At 44.6% G+C, this 15,692-nt stretch overlaps 1 protein-coding gene across 1 annotated transcript in view; it reads left to right on the forward strand.

The window, feature by feature from the left end:
* Positions 1-15,692, forward strand: part of Col22a1 (collagen type XXII alpha 1 chain) — a 217,055-nt gene that overhangs the window by 43,132 nt on the left and 158,231 nt on the right. The window contains exons 8-11 of the mRNA XM_051159567.1: positions 322-438; positions 4,663-4,707; positions 5,802-5,864; positions 7,647-7,685. Coding sequence (XP_051015524.1) covers positions 322-438; positions 4,663-4,707; positions 5,802-5,864; positions 7,647-7,685 — 264 coding nt within the window. The remainder of the gene's footprint in view (positions 1-321; positions 439-4,662; positions 4,708-5,801; positions 5,865-7,646; positions 7,686-15,692) is intronic.

A 15,692-nucleotide genomic window follows, 5' to 3' on the forward strand; every position in this document is an offset into this window, starting at 1 on the left:
AAGATGGAAGTTTCTTAAGAGGTCTCGTTCACTCTGACTCATAAGCTTGTCTCCATCCTATGCTTTGAGCACAGAGGCCAATGTAGTGAAATGGTCCCTCCAGGATGCTGAGCTGGCCAGTTTCTAGAGCTTAGCTGCTTAGTCTGTCCACATTAAGGCTTTAATAGTGTTAGAGACCTGTTGGCAGATGTGTCCTCTTGATTCACGGGTCCTCAGAAGCTTCTAGGCTTTCTTTGCCTGTTCCTCTATAGCCCCAGAGATCAGGGTCTTCACCAGGAAACAGTCAGATTTGACCCTTTGACCTTTGGCCTTTCCTTCCAGTGTCAGGTGACTGTGGTGACTGAGCCGCCGCCTGCGCCTCCACAACTGCCCACCCCTGGGAGCGAACAGATTGGGTTCTTGAAGACCATCAACTGCTCGTGCCCAGCTGGAGAAAAGGTAGTCTGCCCTCAGTTCCATAGTCCACCCCCCAGTTCCCAGCCTGCAGCCTCCTAGCTGAATGCAGTGGGCAAGGCTGCTTGGCAGGACCACTCTGATAGGGAGGTGGGAGCATCCCACCACACCTGTGTTCCTTGGAATTTCTATTTCTTCACTTTTTGTGCACACTGGGAAGGGAGATTCTCAGAATTAGGTTTAATTAATGTTTTCCTGCAGCTAATAATCTGTTCCTGGGGCTCACTCTGGCTGATTCTTAGGCCATCGCCCATTTTGCTCTTTCCTTTGGTTAGCCACAGTCACTTATCTGAATATGTCATTATGTCTCTCTGTGTGTGTGTGTGTGTGTGTGTGTGTGTGTGTGTGTGTGTGTGTTTATGAATAAAGGTTTGGGCATCATTTTAAATTTTAGAAAGTTCTTCATGCTTGTGAAAATGCATACCTCTATTTCTCTGGCCATAGAGGATTAGTGGACACAAAAGATTCTTTGTTTCTACCCAAGGCTTTCATTTACTTGCTTTTATTTTATATACCAGTAGCTTTTAAAACACACACACACACACACACACACACACACACACACACACACACACACACACACACACACACACCCTGCTATGAGCAGAAGGAACAAGGTTGGCAAGGAGCAGAACTGTCATAGTGAGGAGCATCTGACTGGTACCCGCAGTGTCTTAATCTACCACACGGTGTTGTCCGCATCTAAATGGTGCTAACACATATGAAGGACTATGAGGCTCTGCCCGGTATTAGTGACACCCAGATCCAAGTGAAATGAGAGATGAAGATAACTGATTGGATACTTTGGATATTTGAACAGCAATAACACATCTAGCCAACATAGTGTCCCCTTTCCTTTCTCCCTCACTGTTCTTGTTCCGTGCAGAGCCTGGCTCTTGGGAAGACCTGGCTAACTAAGGACCTCCTAGTCAAGTGAAGTTGCCGTATACTGGATCAACTTGCCAAACACCAGTCTATTCCACGCTTGGATTTTTTTTTTCAGGCTGTAGGTGATGTTAGGATGTTCCAGGCCCAGTGCCTTGGTTAGGAAAGAAGCAACCAGAAAAAAAGGAAGGTAGGATCAGCACGCTCAGGCTGGGCAGCTGCTCTTCCAGCTGCAGGCTCAGGCTCAGACTGCCTCAGCCTGTGAACAAGTCCATTCCGCACACCAGTGAAGTCTCAGGAGCAGCTGTCTAAACCCTCATCCTTCTGAGACCCACTTTCAGTTAGACCTCCCATGGGAAAGGGTGTGGAGGGTTTCCTGACACTGTGCAGAGACCAAGCCCCACCTTCTTCCCCAAGGCAAATGCTTTCCCTTGGATCCAGACCTGTGTCTGGGTGGGTCCCATGAGGTCACTGCTGGGGATGCCAAGAGGCATCCACTCTGTCACTTATCGTCCCACTAACTCAGCAGTTCAGCAGTGCTTGGCTCTCCACTGACCTCCCTGGCATGGTTACCAATCCGCCTCCACTACTTCCACTCCAGTGTGACCTATGCCGCAGCCACTGTGCCTCTAATCTCACGTCTTATTCTCCCTGTCAGTTACAAAGTGACATCATCAGATAAAATCTGCTGGTTTCATGCAGGGGCCCTCACCTTTCTCACCTTTGGCCATTCAAAGAGTCAGAACCCTCTGCATGAAACACTTCCTTTCCTTGAGCCGCTTTCTCTCGCTGGCACCTGCTCTCCTAAAGCATGAGCCGTGACTCAGGCTGAGCATGATGTTGTCTGTGTGATTTCCCCCATGCGTCCCTTGTCCTATTGCCATTCTCCCCGTTCAATAGGCCCCTCCCCCCACTCTAGACTTCAACATGCTACAACCGTGGCCACACTGGACTGATGACATTTCCTTGATTTTTCTTTAGACAATTCTAATTTCCAGGTGACAGAGATTGGCTATTGTCTCTGTGTTGGGGGGATACTGTGCGTCGTGACAGAGGCAGCTCTCATGTAATGGTTGAATTTATGGGTGAATAGTCTGAAAAGATGGATAGTAAGATGGACAGGTGAGGGGTGAGGGAGAAAGGATGGGTGAGTACAGAATGAGGCTCTACTGATTGAGCTTTTCAGTATTTGCAGTCTCAGCCTTGAATTCTGGGTGCCATCACCTGATAACCTATACCTTTATTCAAGTCATCAGTCCTAGTTTCTGGCCATAGACAGTGAACACCTGCTATGTCCTTCATGCTGTGCTGAACACTAGGATTTTAAAACCAGCAGAATATAGCTTTTACAAGCCTTGGTCTGCTGTCTGGTTAGGGAGAGAGAACCCTGAGACTTGGGTCACCCTAACCATCTTCACAGGAACAGGTGAACAAGATGACCTATTCACTCCATCTGGAACATAGGCCACATGGAAGGAAGAGTTACCCGCCCACCTGTGAAGTCGGTGTGGTTCCTGCCTCCTGCATCTGTGTGTCTATAAGAACTCAGCATGAGCCCCAAGAAGTCACAGTCCTCTTCATAGGGCAGAGCTCCCGATTTAGGCATTTTGTGTCTGGCTTTCCAAGTCTTTCATTTAACTTAATAGTAATGTCAACTATTCTTTTGGGTACCTGCTTACATCTCCAGAATCAGTCTTGCTGATGGATGAGAACAGTGTCCAAGGCATTCTGATGGAAACTATAGGAGTTCCTGAGTACACAGAAGTACTTACACTCATTGGCACATGCCAACAACACTTGTGATTTCTCTGAAGTAAATGGTAACCCATTAATAAAGTTATACCAACCAGTCTTCATTGTCACTTTGGGAGAGGGGACCTTAATTAAGGAACTGCCTCTGTTGGGTTGGCTGTTGGGCATCTGTATAAGGCAATCTTGATTGATGATTGATGTTCATTGATGGCTGATGTGGCAGGGAAGCTAAAGGGCTGGAGAAATGTCTCAGTGATTAAGACCAGTGGCTGCTCCCCAGAGGACCAAGGTATGATTCTTAGCATCCTTGTGGTGGATCGCAACCATCTGTAACTCCAGTCCCAAAGTAACTGATACCTTCTTCTGGCTTCTATTGGTACCAGGTATACATGTGGTACAGACACACTTATAGGCAAAACATGCATGCAAGATAGATAGGCAAGTAGATAGATAGATAGGTAGGTAGATAGATAGATAGGTAGGTAGATAGATAGATAGATAGATAGATAGGGCAAGCTGAGTAAGCCAGGAGGAGTAAGCTGCATCCCTTCATGGTCTCTGCTTCAGTTATTGCCTTCATGTGTATAATCTTGCCCTGACATCCCACACTGATGGACTGTGACCCAGAAATGTCAGGGGAAATAAAAATTTTCCTCTCCAAGTTGCTTTTTGTCAGAGTGTTTATCATAGTAACAGAGAAGCAAACTAGAACAAGAGTGAGAACATTGCCATTAGTGGTGGGATCAGGTGCAACTGGCCCAGTAGTATGTTATTATCTCTATTTATAACACAAGAATCACTTGTTTGTTCTCAGCTTGACAGTATTACAGGTGGGCACAGCATACAGATCACGGATAAACACACTAAAAAGATCTTTTACGCATTTTAAAATTTGAACGCAGCTTTTGCCTAGAAATTGCTTTAGACATGTCACACTTCATATTTTAGTAAATAATTCTGGCATAAATTGATAACAGGAATCATTATTTTCTTTGTAACTTAAGTTGTACATCCAGATAAAATAACAGCATATAAATTAATTTTTTATTCATTTAATTATTTATTGATAAATTTTATAATTTCTTTGTAAGGTACAAACGGAGGCTCTAATTGCCTCTTCTATGTGGAATGATGAATCTAGACAAAGGACAAGTCAGTCACCTCAAATACTGACAATTCATTTCCACCTAAATGAAAGTTGGCCAGTGCCCTCTCCATTTCCTGAACCACAGCCTGGAACCCCTGCTCTACTCTATGATTAGTGTGCGGGAGACATCTTTAGCTTCTGTGCATGAATGAGAATGCAGACTATTTCCCTTTCTATCCCTGCGTGTGTTTATAGCTTTGCTCCTCCAGTGGCTGCGCTGGGAGATGATGGTGAAAGTTGTCCATGCAGGTTTGCATTTGGAGAACAGGACTCTCAGCTGAAGTCAGCAGTTTTCTGCTCAACTCTCTGACCAACCTGACTTAGCATAAGACTAGTTTTAGAACCCATGGAGCCATAATTAGCTTATATAGGAGACAGAGAGAATTAACAGACACCCTTTATCATTTCTTCCTTTCTTCCTGCAGGGTGAAAGGGGCTTTGCTGGTCCTGTGGGGCTCCCTGGTCAGAAGGTCAGTACCTGCATGGAACAGTGTTCCTTGCTTTAACTTCATGGGAGCATGGCACAGGTGTGTTAGATCACTGTCCCGCCAGCCCTGGAGTTGCCTGGGAGCTGGTTACGATGCTGTAGTAAGAACAAATGACATGAGGTCCAAGCTCTGAGGCTCCGACCTGCCCAGAACTGCACCTGTCAGCCTGGAAACTTATAGAAAGAAAGACAGGACTGCCCAGGCTCAGCCCGACAACTCCTGTGCACCATCAGGCTCAACTCTCCAGAGCCAGTTAATTCTGCATAATGCCTGCAAGTTGATTGGTTCCGGAAGCATGGAAGACTGGGGATTTAAAGTTTAGTCATTTAAAATGTGTAAACTATGCAGTTTGCAGACTCAGTAGTTACGCAGAGCTGAGGGCTGCCGCACAGGATTCCATCCTTGGTCTCACGCAGCCTCTTCCTCCTTCCCCCATTCTTCAGCATGAGGCCTTCTCCATCACTGTTTTGCTCTTGGGACATTGATGGGTGGGAGGTACCAACCGTAATGGCCCCTGCATCAGGGGTTTCTTTACTTCAGCACAGCTAATGCCTTGTCTGGGCCTGAGTATGGTGGGAGAGACCAGCAGACAGCTGTGCCTCTTTGCTGCTCTTGCCTCTGGATTCTCCTACATGTAGCGTCCTCTCAGCACATCCTCTCCTCTCCTTACCACCTCCCCTTCCAGCTGTACTGTGGCCTCTCTGTCTCTCATTCTTTTTCATTCCTGTCTTTCTTGGTTTTGAATTTATAGACCATGGTATTAGTACACACCTTCTCCACACCAGGATGAAAGTTTTTTTTTCAGCATTCACACAAAGGCCCTGTGTGCAGATGCTCAAGTCTGGCAGGGCCCAGTGACTTGTGGGTAAATTCATGGAATGTGAGAGAATTTGACTTAGGTGCTTCTTTCCCTTCCAAGGTGTGTCAGGTCACCTCATGAGGCAGTGACCCAGGGTGACTTCAGTTCTTCTGGTGAACTGGGGCAAAGTTGGTTGTGGGTAGCCTGTGAGTATGGAAGTCTAGGAGAGCTTTGGGAAGGATCTGACCTAATGCTCATTTTGCTTTTAACCATTCAGGGAGATTCGGGACCGATTGGATTAATGGGTGCTCCTGGGCCCAAGGGAGAGAAAGGAGACTCCGTAAGTCAGATGCTGCTTTTTAATATCAGCGGACCACTTGGCTGGTGTGGGAGGGAGGCCCAGGGCTCTGTCTTGCATCCCAGCCTGGTCATATTGATCAGCAAGTGTGGGCGGATGACCTGCTGAATGCAGGCCCTAAGTGCACTGCAGCCAAGGCATGGAGCCCCTTTCAACACCAGCAACAGCTACCTGCTGGACGTGGCCAAAGTATTCTTTCACCTTGCCTCTCACTCTGTCTATCCGCACAATTCTGATCTTCCAAAGCGGTACCTCTGTGATGCCTGAGACCAGCCGTTTTGTGCATGGACACCTCACATGCTTATAAGTCTATGTTTGTCAATAATGTCATTATTAACATGTGTATTAAATCTATCAACTAAAAATCAGACTTTCATAAAAAATGTCTGATTATTGTCTAAAAGAGATATACTTTATATTCAAGATTACAACTAGGAGCTGGGTGCAGTGGCGCACACCTGCAGTCCCAGCACTCGGGGAGGTAGAGGCAGGCAGATCTATATGAGGTTGAGGCAAGCCTGGTCTACAAAGTGAGTCTAGGACAGCCAAGGCTAACACAGAGAAACTCCGTCCTGAATAACTGAACAAAAAACCTATAAACAAAGAGTACAACTAGGGAACTGGGAGGGTGGCTCGGTAATAGAGTACTTGCCTAGCACCTGGCAGACACAAGGCTGGATGTTATCCCCAACAAGTGTGCATACATATGCAGACAAACACACACACACACACACACACACACACACACACACACACACAGATACACAAGCACAAATACACATACACAAGGAGGAGAAGGGATTGAAAATACACATTTTGAAATTAGAAAAGAAAATGAAATGATCATACTATTATCAGACAAAATGAACTTAAAACAGGTGGTTAAAAAAAGAGACACTTTTTCATAGAACAGTCAATTCTTTAAAGTTTCTTTAAGATATATAACAACAACATAACCGACAAGGCGCATGCCATACAATTGGTAGGATTCAAAGGAGAAATAGACAGTTCCACAGCAGTGGCCACACCCTTGCATCCTTCACTCCCAGATGAAAAGCCAGAGCAACCAGCAATGCAGCGGAATGGGAGCCTTCCCACAATGCTGCTGGGGGATTGTGCAGCCTCTCGGAGAACAGGCTGGAGGGTCTAATAAAGTAGAAACAACACAGTTGCCATAATATAAAGGCTGAGTAAGTAAAGTGTGCTTGGCTTGTACTGTCCCATATTCGTCTGTAACAAGGGCAATTGTGCTACCGGCTACAACATGGGTGAACCTTGGAAGACTTTGCTGAGTGAAGGGAGGTAGTCATTAAGGAGACATTGTTACCACTGCTTACAGTAGAAAACTGGCTAGTGTTTGTCTAGGGCTGGGGATCCGAAATGGGAGCAGCTGCCAGTGGGCTGGGCTCTCTTGAAATGGTGAAAATGTTCTGAAATTGATTGTGATTATTGTTGTATAACTTTGTAAGAAAATTAAATTTGTTTAATTGGATGCTTTAAATAGGTGAATTATATGGCATACAAATTATAACCCAGTAAGACTGTTGTGAAAACAACAAACAGTATCTATAATGTTGAATTATTGGAAAATTAAATGAGAAGATACTTGTGAGAACCCACATTCAGTGAGTAACTGCCCCACCTCTCTCTGAGGTGCCAGGCAGTGTTCGTGAGATAGTATCCAGTTGCTTGGACCTTCAGGTGAAGCCACACCACAGAGATGGCCCCCTCAGTAAACCCATGCCTTCTGCTTCCCTTCTCTAGGCGAGAGGACCCTTCATCCAAGGAGCAAAGGGCGAGAAGGTGAGCTTCCCTTTATTGCTTTTCTCCAGGGCTCAGAGGTAAATTTGTGGGAGGTGTGTGTAACCATGTTACCCCTTCATAGATTTGAGTCGGGAGAAGAACAGGCCTGGCTTCTGTGTGTCCCCTGAGTTGGGTGGCAGAAGCACAGCAGGGAAGGAGGGCAGGCGTGGTCAGGAAATGGTGGTTGAGAGAAGTGAGAATCAGGGACTGGGTGTCTTGGGCGCCCAAAGAACAGTCTGTTGGAGAATAGGCTGCTCTAGCAGTGCTGGACAAGTAGAGGCCCTGGGCAGGACACCCCAGTAGAGTCTAAAAGAGGAGGAGGGCTTGTTTAGAGGGCAGAGCCACAGAAACTACCTGAGGACCACCAGATAGAACATCAGATTCCAAAGTGTGTTTGGGCTTCGTGTGTGTGACGGGGAACCAGTGGAAAGTCTCTGTGTGGTCAGGAGGCTGAGGATGCTCAAATAGCAAGAAGAACATAGGTCTGAGAGGGGACAGTCTAGAGAAATTTGGAGATGAGTCCAGAGATGACTTAAAGGTAACGGCTTGAAGCATAGAGCTGATGTCTTGTGATTGGACAGATAACGCACTAGGGGACAGTGCGTGGCAGGGCTGAGGTGTTCCCTAGCAATGAAAGCTTTACCCTTTTTCCCTCCCACATAACAGCCACGGTACAGCAGACCTTGGGGAATGTGCAATTTACTCTCCTCCAAGGAAACCCTTAAGATGGCAGTCAATAAAGACATGAATGCAAAGAGCCATTAAGCATGTCACTTCACTTATTGCCTGTGGTGACAAGTTCCCATTATTTATGAAAATATCTGTTACATTCTAAGGGACTGACACTTTTGCTAGGACCTCACAGCCTTGCTTAATAATAGACTCTCAGATCACTTAAGATTGCTATCCTGCTGTGTTCTCAGTCTGTTTGTTTAACCTGCCTTTAAGAGAACAATGTAATAATTTACCTTACTTGCCTTGGATTTCCCATATAATCAGTCTTTACAACCTAAACTAATATATAGCTGTAATCTTAAATGAGATACTCTTTTCCCTCTATGCTCTTGACCCAGAGAAATTCATTTTTGTGTGCATGCTATAGTAATAAGTGTGGGAAACAGAAAATACATTGAAATCCACCATATACAATGAATACCCATAATTAATGTTGAAGACAACATACAGACATTGCTGATAGCACTTGGGGCCTGTTGGAGCCAGTAACTTAATCGCTTGTAAAATTCTGCTCAAGACTTCTGTAAAATATACCACTCCTGCCCCTAGTGACGCTTTCTGTGCTGTTGAATAAATACAGAACAAAGCCCTTTGTTAGAGACACAGACGGATTCACTAGACAGCAGGCAGGCAAGCATAGATTCAGATTAGTACAACAGACAGGGAATGTCAGAAGACACAGGGAGAGAGAAGTAAAGGAATCAAATATGGGCTCTCTCTTACTTAAATTCTCCAAGGGGAAGTGCTTTTCTTTTCCTTAATGCAACACTGATACATCACTAGTGACTAATCTTAGTCTATTATTCATGGGTTCAAAATGATGCAATTGCCCTGAGAGACATCTGGAAGACTTCATGGCGTGCATGTGTGTCACTGATGTCATTGGAGCTCTGGTTTTTCTGGGGGCAGATCCTATGCTGCTGTGCCTTGGGATGCATTATATCAGTCCCTTGAATAGGGCTGCATTTACTCTTAAGAAGCATTAAGAAATGCATGCTTACATACCCAAACAGACTTTTTAAGTGAGACTAGAAATGCATGTGAAGAACTTATATATACAACTAGAAATGAATGTTGCTGTGGGGGACACAGCATGAAAATTACTCATGAATAATGCAGTCAAGTCCCACACTGCAAAATCATGATTAGGAAAATAACGAATGGCCAAAAGCAGAGTATTTTGTCACTTTTCAAAACATTCTGCAGAATATAAGTAACCCAGGTTGTGAAGGGAGAAAGAGAAATTAATGCGGTACCTGCCCCTAAGAGTAAAGGGAAGTGGGAAAAGGCCAGGGCAAGTGTCTAGGGAAAAAGAAATATCACAAAGCAAGCTTGTGCACACAGGCAAGTAATCACAGCTACTTGGAAAGCTAAGTCAAGAGGATGGCAGGTTCAAAGCCAGCCTAAGTAAGTTAGCCAGATCCTGTTAAACACATACACATACACACACACACACACACACACACACACACACACACACACACACACACAAACACACGTGCGTGCGCATGCACCCAAGCAATCATTGTGATCACTGTCTGGCTGATGGGACATTAGTATCTAAAGGAACATTTATACTTGACCCTGCTGTGACTTGAGGAGACCATGCAGGTGACATGTATGTCTGTGTTTATGCTGTCACTTCTCTGATCCCAACATGGCACACCCACCTTGAATCATCCATGTTGTAAAAGAATGGGCCCATTGGCCTGACGCAGTCACCCCTGGGGTCTTGTCGAAGTGGGCACTATTTGAACCTGCAAAAGGAGAAGGGTTCATGCTGGAAGAAAGGCCACAAAGAGTGGTGGGAAATGAAGGCCAAGCCGTATGCTGATGGTCTTCTGAGTGCCTCCTTTCTAGAATAGTGGCCAGAAAGAAGCTTCCAAAATCATACCTTACTTATTTATACCAGAGGCACTATGTTTGGATATGTGCCTCCTCAAAATCTCACATTTTAAAACCCTCCTCAGCCAGCAATCATGTTGGAAGTTGGGTATTTGGAATGTGTTGAAGTTGTGAGAATAGAAAATTTATGAGTGGAATCAGTGTCCTATGAGCGGGGCCCCTGAGGAGACCTTTTGATCCCTTCTGTCCTATATATGCATAAACAAAAACTGTCCTCTGGGAACCAGTAGGTGGCCCTCACCAGACAGTGAATCTGCCCATGTCATGACCTTGGCTATTTGACACAGCTTACTGTTGTTCCTAAGTTCTCCAGCCAGGTGGACAAGGGGTGACTCAGTCAAGAGGGGTCTGAGAAAGGAGAATCACAGGATATAGCTAGGAATAATGGGTACACCTTTAATTTGCTGAAGGTATTGTTAGCTATGGCAGCTGGGCACATCCATTGACCAGCGCTAATGGTTTTGTCTAGAATGCTGATTGGACATTTTCTAGAGACACAGTTAGCGTGTAATAGGGAAACTCCTCGCATCACCCCTTGATTGGCCTTCTAACACAATCCAGTGTTTAGTTTTCAAGCATTCTCAGGGAGGCTAGACTGTGTCCAAGATCATAGAACTGGTAGGTTATTGAACCAAGGCTGGGGATCTCTGGTGCACATATGGCCATTCGCTGTCCCTTTCTGAATGAAATGTTGGTATCTAGGAGTTCTGTATACAAATCTGCTTGTTTTATATGATGATTTCATTGTAGAGCCTTTGAACAGGAAGATTAAAATGACATTTATCTTTGTATATGTGAAACTTCGACGGTACATGAGTGTCACCTTCTTGCTCTGCTCTTAGCTGGCTTGATGGACACCTCAAGCTCCTTGTTTGTGCTTGTGAATTATTGCACATTACATGGCTGGTGAGTTGGACAACTATGGCTAAGTTTCTTCTGCTTTTACAAAATTACAAAATTACAAAATTTTCACAAAAATCAAAGGACTTGACTGTGTGTATGCATTCCCATAGCCTTGTAGGCTGAAGGCCAATACTGAACTAATAAACAAAGCTGCCTTAGGAACTGTCTGTGGTGCTGAAGGGCACCTTCAAAGGCATTTGGGTTCAAGAATCTCAGAGTCCAGGGCTGAAAGGGAATAGAGGAAGACATCAATTTTCCCACCCACTTCATCTATCACTCAAGTGCTTGCCAAATCATAAGACCAAGGACCTCAATGCAGAGGTTGAAAGCCTACGTGGGAAAAGGTGACTGTTGGATTACTAGACTGTGTTAGGCAAGGCTAAGTGGGAGGACCTTAGGCACAGACTCACTGGATCAGCCACTTAGCAGCTGCATGACAAGAGACCATGACTTCACCTCTGTAATCCTGGCTTTTCTCCTCTGCGGCTTGGCATATAAAATAATATTAGAACCAGATGTGTTTTTGCAAGGATTAAATGAACTAATGAAAATAAATGACTTATATTTGTGAAAAGAGCTCATGGGCATTACATATAATTACTCTTACACCAGTGGTGTTCCAGTTCTAATACCAAATGACATCTTTTACACCCTTGGCATTAAGAAGTTCCTGTCCTCAGAGGACAGCAGCTGTAGAATGTCAGAGCTCTCCTGTGTGCCCCCACCCCCATAGGAGGAGTTCTGCAGCCTCAAAGATCCCAGAAGTATGAAGGCGTGCTCACTGAAAGGATCTCGCAGGTGCCAGTGCAGAAGGCCAGTCCTTTCTTCAGTTTATCTAAAATAATTCAGATGACATCTAAGAGTAATAGCAGGATCAAGAGTTTATCAGCCCTTACTACTTCCCAGGATTCTTTCACACACCAGTTAGCCTAACTTTTGAGCTAGACGTTCCTGTCCATATTTTACAGAGAATCTAGGAACTGGTGACTTTACCAGTGTATGCAGTCAGAGTTGGGTGTGAGACCGTGTTGCCTGAGTTCATAGTCTTCATTTGTCTGTATTTAAGACATCCAAGAACAACGTGGAAGATTTACTAAATCAAATAGCTGGATCCTGAAGTATTTCGTTCATTACCACTGTCGTGGGTGAGGGAACATATCTGCCTAGGTATGTTCCAGGCAGTGCTGCTACTGCTGGTACATGATCATCTCACTTTGAGGGCCACTTTGTAGAATGTTCCTAACACTTTTCTCAGAGGGTCTTCTTGGCATGCCTGCTGCAAGATAGATGAAGAATCAATCACACTGGTACAGTTCCTCTTGCTGGGAACATTTAGACATGATCCATGGCAGTCAGCTGTCCAGGAGAGCAAGAGACATCTGCTATCCAGTAATTACACCTGCTCAATGAAGTGCCCAAATCCCCAAGGCTTGGGATACTGACAAATGGGTGTAGGTGTATGAGTAATGTCTCGCCAAAGATTGGCTTTAGGACAATCTTGGAACAGAAAAGTCAAAGTCTAGACTTGGAAACAAAACTACAAAATTGAGTAATAGTTTCAGGTGTGGAATTTGGAAGACCCATTTCCCAACAGCCTTGGATGTCTTCTTGCAATGGATGCATGTGCACCATCTATTCACAATTTTTTAATAAGACCAAGTGATGCTTTCCTTTTTATAAGTGAAGTGTGCAGGCCTAGAAAGCCCATCTGAAATGGCAGTAGCACCTTGCTTGATTTGAAGAAAGGGGGACTCTTACCTGTCCCCAACCCTAAACAAAGCACTACAGGCAACTAAGGAGTGCTGAGTGAGAGAAATTGTCTTCCCCAGAGAAAAGCATCCCAATTGGTTATCTAATATCAAATGATCAGCTCTGAAATCATATATATATATATACACACACACACACACACACACACACATATACACAAATAGCAATGTATAGATTGAACAACTCTTAAGGAACACACACACACACACACACACACACACACACACACACACACACTTATATAACAAAGAAACAGAGGCCATAAATTTAAGAGAGAGTGAGGTGGGATACTTGGGAAGGGTTGGAGAGGTAAAAGGAAAAGGAAAAATGACAAATTTTAATTAAAAAATTATCACACACACAAACACATATATGTTAGAGGGGAGGAGTTGTTACATGTCTGACTTAGAAAATAGCCCTTCAGTATTTATTCTACAATGAAGGGTTGCCTGCACTTGTATCAAATCATTATGTGGTCAGTTCTGCTAGTCATCAAAACCTAAGTTGCCAAGTTATCCATGTCCTTGGACAGTCCAGATTTCCAAGTTAGGTGTAGTTCCTCATAGGTACATCTGAGCCTGTCACCAGTTTTGCCTTAGGCCATCATGACTGAGATGTGGAAAAGCTTAAAGCTGAAGTTTGCTAGTTCTCTCTTTTTTTTAATTTTTTTTTTTTAGTTTTTATTTTTTTTTAGGTTGCTAGTTCTTAAGACCACTCTCTTCCCTCCACAAGACTCATCATACTCTTCCTTTAAACACCAAAGGGCTCTAGACAGGACTGATATCCAGGGAATATCTACATAGCTCTTGTGTCATATAAGGCACTGGACATGTCCTCTTGTTTTGCCATCTCAGAGTTCCAAGACAATGGAAGGGTCAGATTCACAATGGCCCCGTTTTGGTGCCTCTGTGACAGAACCAACAGGCTAGAGAAGAGACAGCTATGAGGCCAGGCAAAGGTTCCAGAACTCTCCAGAATTCTCTTAAGCATTGTCACTGGTCCCAGCCTGACTCCCTTTATTGGACACCCCTTGGACCAACTCTAGCCTGCTGTCCTCACTTTTATTCTCAAGGCAGGAGCACATCTGACACCTCTTCCATGCTTTCAGCTGCAAGATATCTGAACCTGTAGGATCCAGAAGACAGACTGGCCTTTTAAAGAACGTGCCATCTCAAGTGGGTAACTAGTGTGTTGGGTGAATTCTGCACTAGGTACCCAGATAGACCTCGTTCTGACTGAAGCAACCTGGAGAGAAATTCCTCAGGAACTACTTATTATTCTGTGCTGTTTCTCTTTTGGAAAACTTTGGACTTAATTATAGGATAGAAGGATATAGAGTTAAAGAGGCTGGGGTACCTCCAATGGCTCAACAATGAAGGTGGGAATCTGAAACATGTGCCTTGGAGACAGGCAGAGCACATGACGTTTTGATCTCTCCATACATGTGACCACCATTTCAGCCTCTTGGCCCTGCACTGATACTCTACCTCCCATGATGCAAAGGGACTGAATTATTTCTAATGCAGTGGGATTTGCTGAGGCTGAAGAAAGAGGACATGGTCCCTATAGAGGGGGCACTATAATGGCATATCCAGGCATTAACTTTTCCAACCTTTCTCATCTTGCCATATGGGTTTCTGGGTGGTCCTGAAATACCGCTGTATGCTCCGTGATAATCACAGATAGAGTGAAGGTGATAGCATTTGGTCTGCAGGTCTGTAGTTAGGCAACTGCTGGACTGATGTGTGTGCAGATGTTGTGGCAGAGGTGAAAGGCATTCCCTGGGGCCCTGAGTCAAGCTCTTCACAGGAATACTGTGGCTTTGGTCAAAGCACTTCACTTTTCTGTGTTTTCATTTCATGAGCAAAGTGAAATGGAGATTAATGTTGATCGTGGTTACAAGTTACATTCAGAGATGCCTGCAAAGCACCTAGTGCTGGGCTTGTAGGAAACATGCAATAACAACGAACCAGGGTCACAGCATCCTTCTTGTTTCTTTAATAAATTGTAATTGTTATGGTTTTGCTATCACTGTTGGCTACTTGAAAGATCTAATTATGACTAATCATCTGCATTTGGCCAATTCATGGTCTCTTCAGGCCTCACCTCTATCTGAACTGATTAGCCTCTCCTATCCCTGGAGAACCAAATAAGGTGTTTTCTCCCCTTTCTGATGATGGGTAAATGGGAGCCAAGGAAGGGCACCTTGTCATTGTGGCACTCCCCTGGGGAGCATGATTATGACAGCCTGACCCAAGAAGACCCCACAGAGTCACCATGTCCTAGAAAATGACTGACCATAGACACACTCACTGTTCATTAAGAACAATTCTTCCGTTTGGGAAGCTTCTCCAGGAAGATGTGCACCTCATTGTACACAATGCAAGGATGGACAAATGAACCTGGAAATCAGTGGAATTCTTTCCTTTCCCCAAATTCTGAATAGATATAAAACGTGCTGACCAAAGACTGTCTTACTTCCCTCTTTTTGGTCTACATGTGTGATGAACCCTCTAGCCCTGAGCCTATGGTGAAAGAAAAGAAGGTCACAAAGCCTTGGCCATAGCCAGTTTATCAGCAAACACCTTTGTGCATTCTGTATGGGACTCAGGTTTCTTCTTGAGGTTCCCCAGAGCTGTTTCCCATCTCCCTCTGTCCTCTGTGTCACGGCTGTCTTTTCATATGACTATGAAA

Source organism: Acomys russatus, chromosome 17, assembly GCF_903995435.1.
Source record: "Acomys russatus chromosome 17, mAcoRus1.1, whole genome shotgun sequence".
Classification (NCBI taxonomy): Eukaryota; Metazoa; Chordata; class Mammalia; order Rodentia; family Muridae; genus Acomys; species Acomys russatus.